Source organism: Arvicanthis niloticus, chromosome 21 (genome assembly GCF_011762505.2).
Source record: "Arvicanthis niloticus isolate mArvNil1 chromosome 21, mArvNil1.pat.X, whole genome shotgun sequence".
Taxonomy (NCBI): Eukaryota; Metazoa; Chordata; class Mammalia; order Rodentia; family Muridae; genus Arvicanthis; species Arvicanthis niloticus.
In genome coordinates, this window is record NC_047678.1 from 43,701,893 (window position 1) to 43,719,576 (window position 17,684).

At 39.1% G+C, this 17,684-nt stretch overlaps 1 protein-coding gene across 1 annotated transcript in view; it reads left to right on the forward strand.

The window, feature by feature from the left end:
• Sacm1l (SAC1 like phosphatidylinositide phosphatase) overlaps positions 1–17,684 on the forward strand; it is a 69,118-nt gene that overhangs the window by 979 nt on the left and 50,455 nt on the right. Inside the window, exon 2 of the mRNA XM_034484076.2 lies at positions 15,835–15,932. Coding sequence (XP_034339967.1) covers positions 15,835–15,932 — 98 coding nt within the window. The remainder of the gene's footprint in view (positions 1–15,834; positions 15,933–17,684) is intronic.

The following is a 17,684-nucleotide window of genomic DNA, read 5'->3' on the forward strand; positions in this document are numbered from 1 at the left end:
ACCGAAAGTGCCAAGTTAGGAATACAGAATGTGGAGGGAGGCGATCTGCACAACACTTTTGTGGTTTTCTTCAGTTCACCCTTTGTGCCTCTTATACTTCATACTACAGTTCTCTTTGAAAACCCCAAGTCCACACTTCCCTCCACATTTCTTTCAATTAGTTTTCCTTTGTAAAGTGAATGATCACCTTACAGGTGACAGTTGAAGCAAAGTGTATTTATTGGTCTCTGTCGGGCCAGAGTCACTTGTACATTACTGGCAAATTAGGTTATTGTCCACCTGATAGCTGTTGAAGGGCTGAACATGATCTTACACTAGGTCTCAGGTGTGTTTAAGCGACTTGGAGCCTTGCCTTGAAGCGGCTCAGCTTTGGGTTACGGGATATTGTTGAGTTTACCTGCATCGAAGAATAACTGAGATGGATAACTTGAGAATTAGGAAGGTTATTTTTGAGCTGCCCAGGCTCCAAGTCTCACCAGTCCAGATCTCACTCACTACAGCCAGGCATCCTCTTTGATTCCTGAGCAGGTTATTCAACCTCTGTGAATAATTATTTTTCTTTTATTTTGAAAATACGAGGGTTCCTACTTCATCCTTACCATTCTCTCCAGTCCAGACTTCAATACAGGCAGACGCTATTTTATGTGTACATAGACTAGAAGGGAAATTTACCCTTTAGAAGTGGGTACGATGGTTTTGTATTGAAGTGGAAACCATGAGTCTGGGGTTATATGGACATTCCTTTCAGTCTTTAGGGCTTGGATGTTTCTATAAATGTGAAGATAAAACTTGACTGCAAGTTTTTCTTTAGCAGGTAGTTTGTGAGTTAGAACCTGTTTTTACCCCTTCTTTTTAGCCGTCCTATTTAAACTTTTAAACATAACCCCTGGGCCAAGAGTATTCTGCTTTAAAGGTACTTATAGGCTGAATTAGTTGCTGACCTATCTAAGACTAATGGGACTTTAAAAAAAAAAATGCCTAAGAAGAGCTATATGAGAAGTTACTTTGCTGGGTGATGGTGGCGCTTGCCTTTAATCTAAACCAGAACCCAGGAGGCAGAGGCAGTGGGTCTCAGGCAGCCTGGTCTTGAGTTTCAGGACAGCCATGGGTACACAGAGAAACCCTGTCTCAAGGAAAGAAAAGAAAAAGTTACTTTATTGTAGATGTTTTGGTATATAACTTCCCAAAGTGTTGAAGTGCTTGGATATTAAATGACAACTCCTTGCACTGTGTCACACAATTTCTTCAGCTCATCTCTGCCTTGTTCAGATCTCACCTTCTCGATGTGCTCTGCTCATCCTCCAGCTCCCAGTTACAGTTCCACCCCTACTCTATTGACCACAGGATCAAGCCCACACTTTTAAGCTACCTGCATTCTAAGTTCTTTATAATTTTGTAACTTTACTGCCTGTTAGCCACGCTAAAGGTTGCTGCCCCTCTTCTAACGTCAGTGTTGGGTTTGCATTTATCTTTCTGTCAGAGGTCTTTATCTCTCCTGTCTACATGCTGGTCACTTCTGGAGTAAAGAAGACAGGTCTCAGGTAGTTTAGTCAGAACAGACATGGATTAACTTCTTAAACTTTCTACTAGCTTTGTGTCCTGGGCAGGTTATTCAGCCTCTGTGAATAATTGTTTAATCTTGAAAATGAGTGTTTATACTTCATAGATTTGTAGATAAAGTACTCAGGGTACCTCATAGATACCTTCTCTGAGACTCTTGTTTCCCTTCATTGACTCTCTTCTGGCTTTTGAAGCCAAAAAATGAGGATTTATTGTCACACTGCTTGGGCACCAAATATTCATACAATTTACACATTCTATTTACTCTTTCTTAGACAAGAGGACTGAAAGCTAGAACGACCAATCCAGAGTACTGTTTGAACCAGAGATATAATAGTTACATATACTTTGCTTGAACGTATTTAAAATGTGATCAATAGCTTAATGTTGATTTCTCTCTAATCCTCTTCTATATTTAGCACGAACCTTTGACGAGCATCTACTCCATAAATCTCCAGAGTAAATGAATTTTTCAATATAGACTTGTTCAAGAACAGAGTCTGGGATAATTTGGCATGTATTCTTTTGACGAAGCTAGAGCTTAAGTACTTTCATGTACATTATTGTCAGTGCTTCTGTGAAGTCATAGGTTGATCTATAGTCTGCCCTCATTGAAGAGTGTCACGTGGTGTCCTGGTCACATAAGTCACACATTAAGCACAGCAGAGTCAACCTTGAAACACAGTTGACCAAGAGTCTAGTGATCTTTCCATTACACTGCATTATTCAAATGACCTGTTCTTCTCTTATCAGATTGTTTTCTCCTTAGTCTCTGGACAGCCAGGTGTAAAACTGTGTTACTTGTAAGAGAAAATAGTTGACACATGGGTTTTTCATATAGAAAACGAATTTAGGTTGTTTTATTGTTTTAAAAGACAGTACTACTACCCAGGCTGTGCCTCACCATTTCCAAGTGCTAGGATTATAGATATTGGTCAGCATACCTAGCTTTTTTAGGCTGCTTGCATAAGCATGAATAATGTTAGACACAATTAACCTGAAATTGCAAAAATAGAAAAATGAATTATTGGAAAAATAACAAAACGTAAGGCAAAGAGTACTTTTAGGTGTATCTAGCTTTTAGCATTGTAAAATGTCTTTGTCATCTACAAAGTTCACACTTGAGAACTGTACTGTCAAGTTGCACAAAAAGAAAAAGCACCAAACAAAAAACCTACAAACAGTGTGCTAGGTAAGTTTGTGATTGTGTGCCTGGCTGCATTCTTAGCTGTTCTCAGCCACATGTAGATCACATGCCGAACATGTTTCTTAGGTACATCAGCTGGTAGTTTACTTCTGAAAACAACAACAAACAACAAAACAATAAGAAAACCCCTCATTTCTGAGCTGGAGAGATGGCTCAGTTCTTTTTCAGAGGACCTGAGTTCATTTCCCATCTCCCACATTGGGTAGCACACAGCTACCTTTATCTCCAGTTCCAACAGATCCAAAGCTGCCTTCTGGACTCTACTGACACAGTCATTCATGTATTCACTCATTTACCCACCTGTTCATATTCATTCATTCTCTCTGTCTCTCTGTCTCTCTGTCTCTCTATCTCTCTCTCTCTCTCTCTCTCTCTCTCTCTCTCGCTCTCTTTCTGTCTCTCTGTCTCTCTGTCTCTCTGTCTCTCTGTCTCTCTGACACACTCCACAGGCACCTTCATTCACTCACACATACACTCATATTTGAATAATTATAATACCAAAGGAAAAATCTTTTTAAAAGAAGTATCTATAACTTTAGGGAAGAAGAAAAATACTGTTTGCTCAGGAGTTTGCCTTCCTTAAACACTCTCATTCTGCATAGCTGTGCAGTTAGGAGAAACGTGAGGCTTTCCCAGACTGTACTGAACGTATGTACAATGTGTCTTGTACAGTGTACACTCAGCTTATTCACACAGCTTTGCATGGAGGGAAGGTTTTCTTCATGAAATAAGGCACAGACGATAGGGATGTGTGTCCAGGGTGGTGGCAGTAGTTGGATGGAAGGTCATAATAAGGAGTCCTTGTTGAGAAAGGGTCTCCTGGAGCCAGGCTGGCCTTGAACCTGAGGATGACTTGAACTCTTTCGTGATCTTTCTGCCTCTCTCTCTTTCTGCTAGAATTACTAGATGGACTGCTACACTGACTACACAGGGGGTTTGAAGAGTTAGGATCTGAGCTGAGTGCTGGGGACACACGCCTTTAATCCCAGCACTGGGGAGGCAGAGCCAGGCAGATCTCTGAGTTTGAGGCCAGCTTGGTCTATAGATTGAGTTCCAGAACAGCAAGGGCTACACAGAGAAACTGTCTTGGAAAAAACAAGCAAACAAAAGCAAAGAGTTAAGATCTGGTTTGGAGGAGTCTGATTGTCAGTGGGTGTTGAAGTAGATAGGGAGTAGATAGGCTGAGGAAGTTTTGAAGAAGGGAGAATTGAAATGAATTAGCTTCCGAGAGACACGGCTAGTTTGGGGTTATATTGGGCCTCTGGTGAATGTGTGCAGTAAGGAGAGGCACTCAATGAGAGACTGAGATGATACTGCAGGAACCCGAAGGGAGGTTGGGTAAACACCTTCAGCATATATTACCATATAATGGGGCCAGAGGACCCTGTATATCTAAGTTCTTTCCTCTAATCAACCTTAGTAAAATATTGTCTGTCTTCCCAACCAGAGATAGGTCAAACATTTTAAGATCTTAATTTTTTTTAAGGTTTCTGAGGAAGCATGTTGCTACACTTTTTGATACAACAGTCATATTTCTATGTAAGTAGTAATTTTTCCATTTATTTATTTATTTATTCATTCATTCATTCATTCATTCACTTTACATCCCAATCCCAGCCCCTCCCGGTCCCCACCCTCTACAAATAGTACTTTTAAACTGTGGTAATATACTTCAAAAAATGTACCATCTTAACTATATGTGTTCAGTTCTTGCAAAACTACAACTCTGTGCTCCTTAAATGACTCTGTTCCTCCATTCCTTCCTACCCTGGCAACCACCATTCTTCTTTTCCTGTGGATTTGACTTGTCATTCCAGGTGCCTCATTTAAGTGGACCTAGTATTTCTCCTTTTGTGATTGGTTTGTTTCAGTCCTGTAAGGCTTCAAAGTTCAGCCATCTTAACATGTAGCATGTGTCAGAATTTTATTTTGAAGGCTGACTAACATAACCCTTTATGGTGCGATAGTCTCATATTGTACTGCAGTGGGAACACATTCTGTGGAATGCATCCTTAAACAAGTCACATCATACTGTGAATGTCAGAATGTGCTTCTGTCAGACCAAATGGCATAGCCCATAGGTGTCTACTATTGCACATATAATCCTAGCTGACCAGAATGTTACACAGTGTGCACATGTGGCACACGCTTTGTAGTCCTAACCCTTGGGGGGAGGGAGCGGGAGTCTAAGGAGTTCAAGGATAGCCTCAGTTATTTACCCATCATGAGACTATCTCAAAATAAGATGTTAGCAGTGTGTGGCTGCAGTGGACCACATTTTGTTTATCCAGTGACCCATCATTTAGGCTGGTTCCATATTTTTGGCTATTACAATTGATTTTTTTTTTTTTTTTTTTTTTTTTTTTACCATCACATAAGTTTATTTTAGATGTAACAGCAACATTAAAATTGACAAGTTTAATTCTTAACTGCACCAAGTAAACGTAGCCACTTAAGTATCTTTAAAGTTATTTCCTCCAAAAACTGAGGGAGTTTTTCTTTTCCACCACCACACACCATGCTTCCCTGAAGCTGTTTTAAATGTGGGTATAGCAAGTAATCTCATTTAGGTCCTTCCTTCCTTCCTTCCTTCCTTCCTTCCTTCCTTCCTTCCTTCCTTCCTCCCTCCCTCCCTCCCTCTCTCCCTCCCTTCCTTCCTTCCTTCCTTCCTTTATTTTGTTTTTTTAAGACAGGGTTTCTCTGTGTAGCCCTGGCTGTCCTGGAACTCACAGAGTAGACCAGGCTGGCCTCAAACTCAAAGATCCTCTTGCCTCTGCCTCCCAAGTGCTGGGATTAAAAGTGTGCGCCACCACTGCCTGACTTCTTTTAGTTATTTTTAACATATACACAAAAGTATAATTGCTGCCAAGCTTGGTAGTCATGCCTTTAACCCAAAACTAGTGAGGCAGAGGCAGACAAACTTTATGAATTAGAGGCAAGCTTGATCTACATAGCAAGTTCCAGGAAGCCAGAGCTCCATAGTGAGACACTGTCTCTAAATAAATAAGTAAATAATGTTAGGGGATTGCTAGGTCATATGACAATTCTAATTTTAGATTTTTGAACGACTGACATTGGCTGCACCATTTTATTGTCCCACTAGGAAAGCACCAAGGTTCTAATTTTGTGACATCTTTGCCAACACTCTTTTTCTGTTTTTCTCTTCTTGGCAATAACCGTTTCAATGGGTGAGAAATTGGCTGGTAGTAATACATATAAAGTAGGTTAATTTTGCACACTTTTCTTTTAAGCCATGCAACAGAAAGTGTAACTTAGTGTACTGCAGGGGCAGTAGGTTGGGCAGGAACGAAACACTGCCTACAGCCTCACTGTGATTTGACAGGATTTTGAAGAGGTCAGTTGTGACCTGAAATAGGATGTATATGTTACACAGGAAGTAAAGTTATATTTTAGATACTAGAAAATCACACAGGAAGAAAATGGTGATGACCTTGATGCTTATAGTGTGATACCACTTTCTTTAAATTTAACAAGATCAATAAAGGTATTTTGTTTTGCAATTAGGAATTTTTTCATCAATTTTTGATGATGAAAAATTTTGACATTGCAATGTTTCTACTTGGACTTTGCAATCAAGGTGGGTTTTTTGGGTTTTTTTTTTTTTTATTGCAAAAAAAATCTCTGTAAGTTAAGTTTATAGTCTTGTGTTAGGTCACATAGTAGCTAGCTATCTTAAGATACATGTGTGCTACAGACCTGATAGATGCTTTATCTTTGTTTTCATGAAGCTAATAATTCTGTGTATTTGCTAGTTGAGAATGCTGTATAACCTGATGATAGGTTAATTCTGTAAGGCTTTAGTGGTACTTTTTAAAAATTAAATTTCTCACTTGAGAACATAAAATTTCTCATTAGAGATGATACTAAGGGAGGAGATAGGTAGAGAAAGTGAAGGGAAGAGAAAAGAGAGAAGAAAAAAAAAGTAGACTTGCCTGAGATACAAAGCTCACTGTTTAGCTTTGTCCTGAATGACCTAGAAGTCTATCTTAATTCACAGTTTGATTTCTGAGTATATTAAATGATCATTGTTATATTACTAGGAAGATTTTTCTGGGCTAGGATAAAAGAAAATATTTAAAGTAATTTACCTTGTCACTAAGCCAATAAAAACATCCAGTAAAGACCTCATGAAAGACAATAATGCAGATGCTGATTAAACTTTCACCGCCACCCTCTCCTGTAAAAGGATTCAACTTTCACTTCCTTCTCTATAAGAAAATCCAAGGCAGATAGATTAAGGCCAGTGCCTTTGTCTGCAGAGTGGCCACAGGTGAAGATTTAAAATAAAACAGCAGTAAAAACATGCACATCAGTAAAAATTATATCACAGAATATTTAGTTAATTATTTTTGACTGTAAGTACTTTATTTTTTAAAAATCTCATCAGCTTTTGAAATGAAGTTAGGGAACAGAAAAACATATAGCTACATAGGACAACTATATTTCAGATCAGGGTTAAGGCCAGTTGATGAATAGTAGGAAATGAACAGCAGGAAAGAAGACAGCAAAGCAAATGACACTGCTCTGTGACTAGTAGGATTCTAAGTCATAGTTCCTGCCCTTAGAAGTGTCAGTTAGCTGACATCGTTGTTTTCAGTCCAGGCCTAGAGTAGCATTTTTAATTAAGCAGACTTTTATTGATACATTTCACCTGATTAAAGTCCAACACCAATAAACAAATGTGGTCCTGAGACTCCCTTCCTCTCACACAGTAGAGTAGACTACTGTCCATCCGTCAGTTTTTACATCTAGGCTTTCTTCCATACAAATTGATGCAAGGTGTTTTTTTTTTTTTTTTTTTTTGTAAGGCAGGGTCTCACTGTGTAGCTTGGCTGGTCTGAAACTCATTATGTAGATCAGGCTGTCCTCAAACTCATTGAGATCCTCCTGCCTCTGCCTTCTGAGTGCTGGGATTAAAGGCATGTGCCATCATACTAGGCCCAACCTTACTTGATTTAAACCAAGTAGATTTTGTGTTCAAAACCCTAAACATGTGTTTTGTTTATACATAAGAAATAGAATATTTTTAGTGATATTATCATAGTAGTGGTAGGGCAGTATCTATGATTTGATCTCTGAGATTATATATTGAACAATCATTGTTGTGTCACTAATGACAAGAAAATGCCACTTGGAGACGTGGGGAGCCTAATGTTGGTAACAGTCAGAGGCAGCATGGCAGGGTGGGGTGTTATTTTTCTCATCAAGTGAGCCCAAGAAGGAACATTTTTGCCAACCACAGCAGACCTTTATATAAATGGCTCTGTTCACATCTGTTCTGCCACTCTCTATGTGGGTCACAATAGCTCTGTGTTAGTAATTAAAGAAGTGTCCCCCTCCACTCTGGATGAAAGTTGTACAGGAAAGGTTGCTTGAAACCAACTTGCCTGGGACTTGGTGGCCAGAGCAAGCAGTTGTGGGCCTAATGTAGCTTCCCTAAAATGTCCAGGGAGTTTTCAAAATGGTTAGTGCTGCTACACGGGTTTTTAGTGCTGCTGTAAGGCCAGTTAACTGGCATAGCAGCTTTTTGTTTGTTTAGTTGTTGGTGGTTGGTTGGGTTGGTTTTTGATTCTTTGTCCTCAAGACAGCCAGACAGTGAGAGTCACTGCAGCTGGCAATTAGAAAGTCAGATGACCTCATTTCTCCAACACTTTTGCTTGTTTACAGGAAGATGTGCTTAGGGAAAAAACAAAAGCTTAAAGGATTATCATTAACAATGAGTTAAAGAGATTGTGCTTTAACAATGTTTAGCATATGTGTAGGGTCCCAGGGAGCGGTACCCTAACCCTCATTTGTCTATTTGTGGGCACCTTCTGGCCAAGGCTTAAGGCGAACATTATTGGGTTCTATAGGAAAAATTTTTATATCATGGTGTTGTTCTAGTGCTGCTTTACCAAATTATTATAAACTTCGAGGCTTAAAACAATACAGATAATCTTGGTTAGTTAGTTTGCTTTTTGTCAACTTTGGAAATTCAGTTGAGAAAATGCTTCCGCCAGAATGCTTTATTAAGCTAGTCTGTGGGGTGTTTTCTTGATTAATGATTAATGGTTAATGTGGGATAACCAGCCCACTGTGGGCAGTGCCACCTCTGGGCAGGTGGTTCAGAGTAGAGTAAGAAAGCAGGCTGAGCTAGCCCAAAAGCAGCTTCCTCCATAGCATAGGTTTTAGTTCCTGCCTTCAGGCTCCTCCTGCCTGGGTTTCCTCTGATGATGGACTGTAACTTATAAACCAGATAAAGCTTTTCTTCCTTCAGTTGCTTTTGGTCATGTTGTTTTATCCCAGCAATGGAAAGCAAACATAACATATTATCTAACAGCTAAGATACTGACAGGCCTGTGTTTAGGAGGCTGATGGAAGAACTCATTTCCAGGCTCATTCACGCTGTTGACTAAGTCTGGTTACTTGTGGTGGAGAAGCCAGCGTCCACATTTCTTTAGGCTATCAGTCTGAGATCAGTCTTAGTTTTAATGGCTCCTCTCTTGTCTTTGTACCCTAACTCCTGCACCTTAGGGGCCATCTTTCCCCTTCTGCCATTTCCAATTGTCTTTTCTTCTCTTCTGCTATTAGAGTGGACGTGAACATAGGTCTACTATTACCATCTGAGACTTATCTCCTCCTTTTAAGGGTAATTAAGTAACCTTAATTCTATCTTTAGGAGAGTGCCTACATAATTGGAAATAAGAATGTTAGGGGAACTTTAGAGTTCTGCCCACCATAGTTACTTTATATTACAGTTACTTTATTATTATTTGTTTATTACATTTTTGTCTGTGGTTTAATTGTTTAACTTTTAGTTATAAAGATATCTCCCCCAATAGCAGAGTATAATCTGCATCTGCTGCTGTCGTCGTCTTCTTCTTCTCCTTCTCCTCCTCCTTCTCTACCTCTTCCTCCTCATCTTCTTCCTCTTCTTCCTCCTCCCTCGGCCCTACGCCAAAGATTGGTTGGTTTGTTTATTTATGTAAGTATACTGTTTTAAGTACACTGTAGCTGTCTTCAGACACCTCATAAGAGGGCATCAGATCTCATTATGAATAGTTGTGAGCCACCGTGTGGCTGCTGGAATTTGAACTCATGACCTCTGGAAGAGCAGTCAGTACTCTTAATTGCTGAGCCATCTCTCTAGCTCCATCTGCTGTCTTTTAAAAGCTGATTCTATGCTGCATCGTTAGAACTAGAGGCCCTTTATTTTTCCTATACTCATAGTTTTATAAATATCAGAATTAAAAACAATATTTATTTATTTGTATTTTATGTGCATTGGTATTTATCTGAATACATGTCTGTGAAAGTATCAGATTCCTGGAACTGGAGTTACAGTTGTGAGCTGCCATGTGGATGCTGGGAATTGAACCTGGGTCCTCTGGAAGAGCAGCCAGTGCTCTTAACTGCTGGACCATCTTTCCAGCCCCAATTTCAGAATTTTTGTTTGTTTGTTTTTGGTTTTTTGTTTTTCGAGACAGGGTTTCTTCTCTGTATAGCCCTGGCTGTCCTGGAATTCACTCTGTAGACCAAACTGGCCTCGAACTCAGAAATCCACCTGCCTATGCCTCCTAAGTGCTCGGATCAAAGGCGTGCGCCACCACTGCCTGGCCCCAGAATTTTTAAGCAGTTAATTTTTTAGCATTTATTGATTGATTGTATGAGTACATATGCATGTCATGATGAGCATATAGAGGCCAGAGGAAAACTAGTAAGAGTTGGATCATCAGGCTTGGTGACAGGTGCTTTAACAGCTGAGCCATCTCACTAGCTAAACAATTTTTTAATTGTCTAGAATAGTGGTTCTCAACCAGTGCAACACAAGCCTCTTGGGTGTTATATATCATATATTTACATTACAGTTCATAACAGTAGCAAAATTAATTATGAAGTATTAACAGAATCATTTTATGATTGGGGTCACCACAACATGAAGCTGTATTAAAGGGTCACAGCATTAGAAAGGTTGAGAACCACTGGCTTAAAACATTTGTCTTTAATAAATCAGAACATTGTTTTATGTAACCTTGATATTTTAGATGGTTTTACTCCTAAGAAATCACTCTGGTTTCTTACTTTGAATTGTAGCTTTGTTATATCCTGATTTTAAGAATTTTTTTTTGAAATGTGTAGGTTTGTATTGGTAAAAATTCTATTCAGATAAGTTGGAAGACAGTATTTGGGGCCTTTCAATATTAAACTTACTGTTAAATGAGAATAAGACATTATTTTTTTATCTCTAGGGTTAAAATATCACGTGTAGGTATTTTTTTCTTTAGAAATATCACTATCAGAGTAATTATACAAACAATCATTTAAACACAACTGGGGTTATATAAATTAAAGCTTAGCTATGCAGTCTGTTACTGTTCTTAAATCTTAGTTACATGTTCTGATGGCATATTTGAATTAGATATAACTTGATTCTTGTGTTACTCTATCAAAATTTAATTGTTTAGGTGTTTTCAGTGTATAAAAAATTAATGCCTTCTATTTAGTATTTCTTTAGAACATTAATTGAGTAACTTTTTTGGTCTTAGGTTGGGAGTCCTATAATGAAAATGTGCAGGTTTTCCTTTTGTGTTAAAAGATGTTCCTTTGGGCTTAAATTGGCTCAGTGGGTAAAGTGTTTGTTGTACAAGCGTAAGGACCTGGGTTCAGATCCCAGCAACCCATGAAAAGCCAAGTAGAGTCGTGTATATGTGTAATCCCAAAGCTTCTTCAATAAAATGGGAGGCAGAGACCAGAGAACCTCTAGTCCAGCTAACTGGCACGTGGAGTGGCAACAACAGGAAACCCTGTCCTAAACAAGATGGAAACCAGGACTGACCTTTGAGGTCAGCCTCTTACCTACACATGGATGCTGTGGCACGGGTGTGACTACACATAAGGTTTTACATGGATGCTGTGGCACGGGTGTGACTACACATAAGGTTTTACATGGATGGATGCTGTGGCACAGGTGTGACTACACATAAGGTTTTAAACGGTATAGTAAGTATAAAAGGCTCCTCTAGCTGCAGGAGGATCACAAATTCAAGACCTGCTTGGCCTGACAGCATGTTATCTCAAAGCAAAATTTACCACTCCTATGTGCCAGTTTTTATTACCCACAAGAATGCTTGTGTGACTCACTGTTCTGTGAGGCAGATGCATTGTCATCCCCAGGCTGAATTAAGAACACAGAAGCCTTTCCTTTGCCTAGCAGCTTTTACATGTTGTTTCATTTAATCCTTAAACAAGATTGGTATCCTATATCACCAATTTCACCAATCTACCATTATTTTATTCACAGTATTTTCTCCTGTCTAAAATTATTGAATTACTTCTCTGTGTAGTGTTTGCTTCCCACTAGAAGGTAAGCTCTGTGATCCAGGGACTTTTCAGATAAGCCCAGCACTAAGTAGATATTCATAACTGAGCCAGCATTGAGAAGCTAGTAACTAGCAAAGTCAAGATAAGACCATCTGCATTTTGTTGTTGTTGCTGCTGATCTCCAAGCCTTTTCAGGATGACCACTTCTAAAGTAATGTTCTTTGACATTGTTGAAATGTTTTGGTTATGCTATCTTAGGTTATTGCTGTGATGAAACACTATAACCAAAAGCAATTATGGGAGGAAGGGATTTATTTCATTCATAGTTCCATAGAGCAGTTCATCTTTAAAAGCAGTGAGGGCAGGAACTCAAGCAGGATAGGAACCTGGAGGCAGGAGCTGATACAGAGGCTGTGGAGGGGTGCTTACTGGCTGTGTTAAATCATTAGGACCAAAAACCAAGTTGGGGAGGAAAGGGTTTATTTGGCTTACACATCCAGATCATAGTCCATCATTGGAAGAAGTCAGGACAGGAACTCAAACAGAGAGGGAACTGGGAGGCAGGAGCTGATGCAGAGGCCATGAAGAGTGCTGCTTGTTCCCTGTGGCTTGCTCAGCTTGCTTTCTTGTAGACTCAATGGGCTTGGTCCCTCCTCCATCAACCACTAATTAAGAAAATGCCTTACAGTCAGATCTTATGGAGGCATTTCTCAGTTGAAGTTCCCTCCTTTCAGGTAACTCTGTATTATGTCAAGTTGAATAAAACTAGCCAGCACAGATGCCATTGATCAATTTTTATAAGTTTTGGTTTCCCCTGTAAATAAAGCTTGTAAGCCCGATTTGATTGATTGATTGTGGGTGGTTGCTTTGCTAGTACTGGGCTGGCATAGGTAATTCATTGTTGGTTTTCTTCATACTAAAGCAGCATAGGTCATGAGCCATGTCTTCTCACTGTGCTTGTTTAAAAGTCAGGTGAGAAGAGCTTCTTCATTGATTGATGTGAACCTTATAAAAACATTTGTGGAGTATCATAGGACACTCAGAGACAAGATGTCCAGTGATAGCATTGGCCACTCATGAAAGCATGTCACAGGGCTTTTTCAAGTTCTAAGTTTGTGTCTGCCTCAGAGAATGCAGTGAGATGTTTGTTCCACAGCACACGTGTTTAAAAGCTTGAAAGACTTCTGGCATGAATGGGCTCTAAATGATGAGGTTTTCCAAAATGCCATCATTGTTGAGAGAGAACACTTTTCTCAATAAACTTTATAAAGAAGTTTATTTTTCAGGTTTACTCAAAACTTCTTTTGTGTTATATATTTTATTACCTGTCATCAAGTCCCCATGCTGGTGTAGTGCTTAGCACATAATTTTTAAGTGAACATTACTGAGTAAATGTTACACTGGAATATAGCTTATATACACATAAAATAGTCTCCATGTGTTAGAATCACAGGCATCTGCCACCTTCCCCTCGCTCTGGAAAATCATTGTCTGAAATGACTTGGACTTAGTTAAAGGTAACTATTTGTGTTGGCTAGTTTTATGTCAATTCTGCACAAGCTAGAGTGACCTGGGGAGAGGGGCTTTCAATTAAGAAAATGCTTCCCTGAGTTTGGCCTGCCATCAAGTCTGTAGTCATTTTCTTAATTAGTAATTGATGTGGGAAGGCCTATCCCATTGTATGTGATACCACCTCTGGGTTGGTGGTCCTGAGTGCTGTAGAAATTAGGCTGGGCAAGCTAGGAAGGAAGACTCCTGCATATCCTCTGTATCAGCATCTACTTCTAGGTTCCTACCTTGTTTGAGTTCCTGCCTTGACGTCCCTGAACGATGGACTACAAGCTGTAAGATGAAATAAATTCTTTCTTCAAGTTGTTTTTGGTTCTAGTTATTTCATCAGAGCAATAGAAACCGAAACTCAGATACTTTCCTGTGGTGAAAGAGTCAGGAAGTCCTTTGTTTTGCTTCAGGACTTAACTTTTTCTTTTTATCATATTTCCTTTTATTATAAATATTTATTGAATATTGACATTTAATTCACATGGTCAATGGCAAATATTTAAAATACACAGTTTGGTAAACATGGAGATTTTTATACTATCATCACTGCTGATATTAAGATACAGAACACATCTTCCACCCTACCAAATTTTCTTGTGCACACAATCTCCTGTTTTTTCCCTCCTCAGCACAAGTTAAACACACATATACTGTTCTGGTGGGACATGACCATCATATTCTGGGTAGTTACTCAGTAGATAGGAGTACATTCACTGAATGTTTGTGCAAGATTGTTTGTTGTGGTAAATATTATTTGGGGGTTTCTTCCTCACCTTAGATCATTTAGTTCTCAAACAAGAGACACGGAACCTTTATACTTATAATCAGCCTTAAAGCACTAGAGCTGGGCAGATATCAACAATCCGTATATATCACTTGCCATGTTCTACCTAGGCTGCTCCTGTTCCAGCAGGCTTGCCCTCATGGCCATGTGCTCACAATCCACCTACCCTATGGCACCTTCTTTCTTCTCTTCCTCCCTCTCTCCTCAGACCTCAAACCTGGGAACTGAACTGTTCTACCCGGCTACAGGCTGGACATCTTTACTCAACCAGTAGTTTTAGATTAAGGAGCAAGGTTTGTGCAACAAAAGCTGGCATACGTGAGCGTTCACTAGTCTTGAGGCAACTAGACCTTGGGGTGCAGAATTTAGCATTACAATACATAGAAACAGACTGAATCTCAATTGTTCATGGCACCTTCATTACTCATATAACTCTAAAGCCAAAAAGCCAGCTCAAATACCTGTCAACAAGGGTTGAAGAAATGGCCTTATGTCTGTTTAATGGAATATATCTGGCAATAAAAGGAAGTGAACTGCTGAATTTTGTAATTTGAAACAGATTTGTCTTCTTTGTTGTATAATATTTTGCTTGATACTAATTTTCATTCTGTTAACATGCTCCTTAAAATGAAGGAATGTATTCTATTCTATTCATCTATTCTAATATTAACAACTTAGTTACTATTAACTGGTAAATGAATGTTAGCTATATTTGAGTAGTCAATGATTGGCGATTTCTTTAGAAAACTCAGTCAGAAACAGTAAGTATAAAAATTCTGCTACAGGACACATTTCTTTCTGTAATACCAGATAACATTCTAGGTAAGTAGGAAATGATGTCAGTGATGGTGGGTGTGGATTTCTGTAAGACTTTTCAGACAAAATGAGGCAGAAGCATGGGAGTAGAAAAGCTAGTTGGGAGGAGAAGGGTGAGGCTGAGATTGCTGTCTCACACACACACAACTTTGAAGTCTGGTAAATCAGCAGTGAAAATTAGTGGGGGCTTTTGGGCGTGTGTGGATGTCTGGGAAGGACTCTTGAATTCTGCCTGCATGGCAGCAACCTCACTTCTCCAGTTAAGGTCTACTTCATCTGCACTGTTTGCCCACCTTTTTACCTCCTGTTTATTAATTCTTCGTATTTCCTGAAGTAGTCCTTAACTATGCTCAATTGGTTAGCAGGGCCTTGTGCAGACAAGGCAAGCACTCGTCTGCTGAACTATATCCCCAGCCCTTTATATAATGTCTTATTTACCGTGTAATCATGTAAATTTATAAGGCTGATGAATTTAGCAGTGCCACCTATTTAGAAGTAGGAAATTATGCTGCACTAAGACCCTGTTGTAATAATTTTTTGTCTTGATTTTATTGTGACTTATTTATGTCTACCAATTTTTTTTTAGGCATATTACACCTGAAAAGTTTTATGTGGAAGCTTGTGATGATGGAGCAGATGATGTACTCATCATTGACCGAGTTTCCACAGAGGTCACCCTGGCAGGTATGTCTAGCTAGCTTCTGAGCATCCCAGAAAGATGTAGTACTGAGACTCCGCTGATTAAGACTGTCAGTGCTGCAGCATTATGAAGCTCTTTGAGTGTCTTATTAGAAAGCTTAGTTCTTGCTGCCTCAATTCATTTTAGGGGAGGTGTTTTTTGAGAAAGGATTTTTGCTATCTAGTCCAGGCTGTCCTAGAATTCATTATGTAGCTTCTTAGGCTGACCCAGAACTCTGGATCCTCCTGCACCTACCTCCAAAGTGCTGAGATTATAGGTGTGTATTACCACGTCTAGGCCAGAATTATTCCTGTTTCTTTATCTGTATTATGATAGGTTTGATTTCAGTATCTAAGCTTATTCCCAGAGCTAACATTCGAATGAGCGTGAAGATGTCTTTGCTTTATGTGTCAGGAGCTTTCACAGCTGCTTCTGTTTTGAAAAGTTTCATAACTATGAGGATACTTTTAACATGAAAAATAAAAATAAACTTCACTGGCTAAAACTTTTAAGTATTGCATGCAATGTTTATTTTTCTAATCTAATTTTATTTTTTGCTTCTCTTGGGTGTGAAAAATATTTTCGCTTAGTTGTGTTTATGGAACAATCTGAGTTCTGAAGAAATTAATGTTAGTTTTGATGACAGTGTGCCAGGTAATAGCATATTAGAATCTCTTGTTTCATTTATTAAACACCAAATAATAGCATATTGGAATTTCATATTTCATTAGCTTAATACCAGGATACTCACATTAGAATGTTATATTTTATTGATTTAACATTTCCAGTTCACTTCCAGGCAGTTATGTTTCTTTTTTAAAAAGATTTATTTATTTTATTTATATGAGTACACTGTAGCTGTCTTCAGACACACCAGAAGAGGGCATCGGATCCCATTACAGATGTTTGTGATGTGGTTGTGGTTGCTCGGAATTGAACTCAGGACCTCTGGAAAAGTAGTCCCTGCTCTTAACCACTGAGCTACCTCTCTGGCTTTATGTTTCTTATTTTTAAGAAAATCTTTGAAGGTGCATTTTTCTTTCTTTGTTGTTGTTGTTTGAGACATGATTTTTCTGTATAGACTTGGCTGTTTTGGAACTTGCTCTATAGACTAGGCTGGCCTTGAACTCACAAAGATCCTCTTCTGCCTCCTGAGTGCCAGGATTAAAGGTGTACACCACTACAGCCTGACTGCAGGTCCACTCTTTTAATCAGCACTCGTGAGGCAAGGCAGGCTGATCTCTGTATTTATTTATTGATTTAACATTCAAGGTCATCCTGGTCTATATAATAAATTCTAGGCCAGCTAGGGTTATCTATTAAGACCTGTTCTGACTAATGACATGGAGACCTTTATTAATAAGCTTCTAGCACTACAACTGAGCAGATTCTGAGCCATTTTAACCCAACATTGTTGACCTGGTTACTTACCAGGCACGTGGCTCATTACCTTTCATCTTAGTCCTGGCCTGGCATCTCCTCCTTCCATGTCATGATGCTGACTCCCAGGGTCCCATCTCACCATTTGAGACCCTTTCATTTCTCTGGGCATGGAAGTCTTGCCTTATTCTCTCCTGCCTAGCTATTGGCTGTTCAGCTCTTTATTTAACCAATCAGAAGGTGATGGAGACCATTGTTTACAAAATGCTAAGGCAGGGTATGCTTAACAATACCAAAATCTGGCCTGTAATCAGATCTCTGCCAATTCAGAAATCAGCATTTGAATAATACAAGGATCATCTTTACAGTGTACAAAA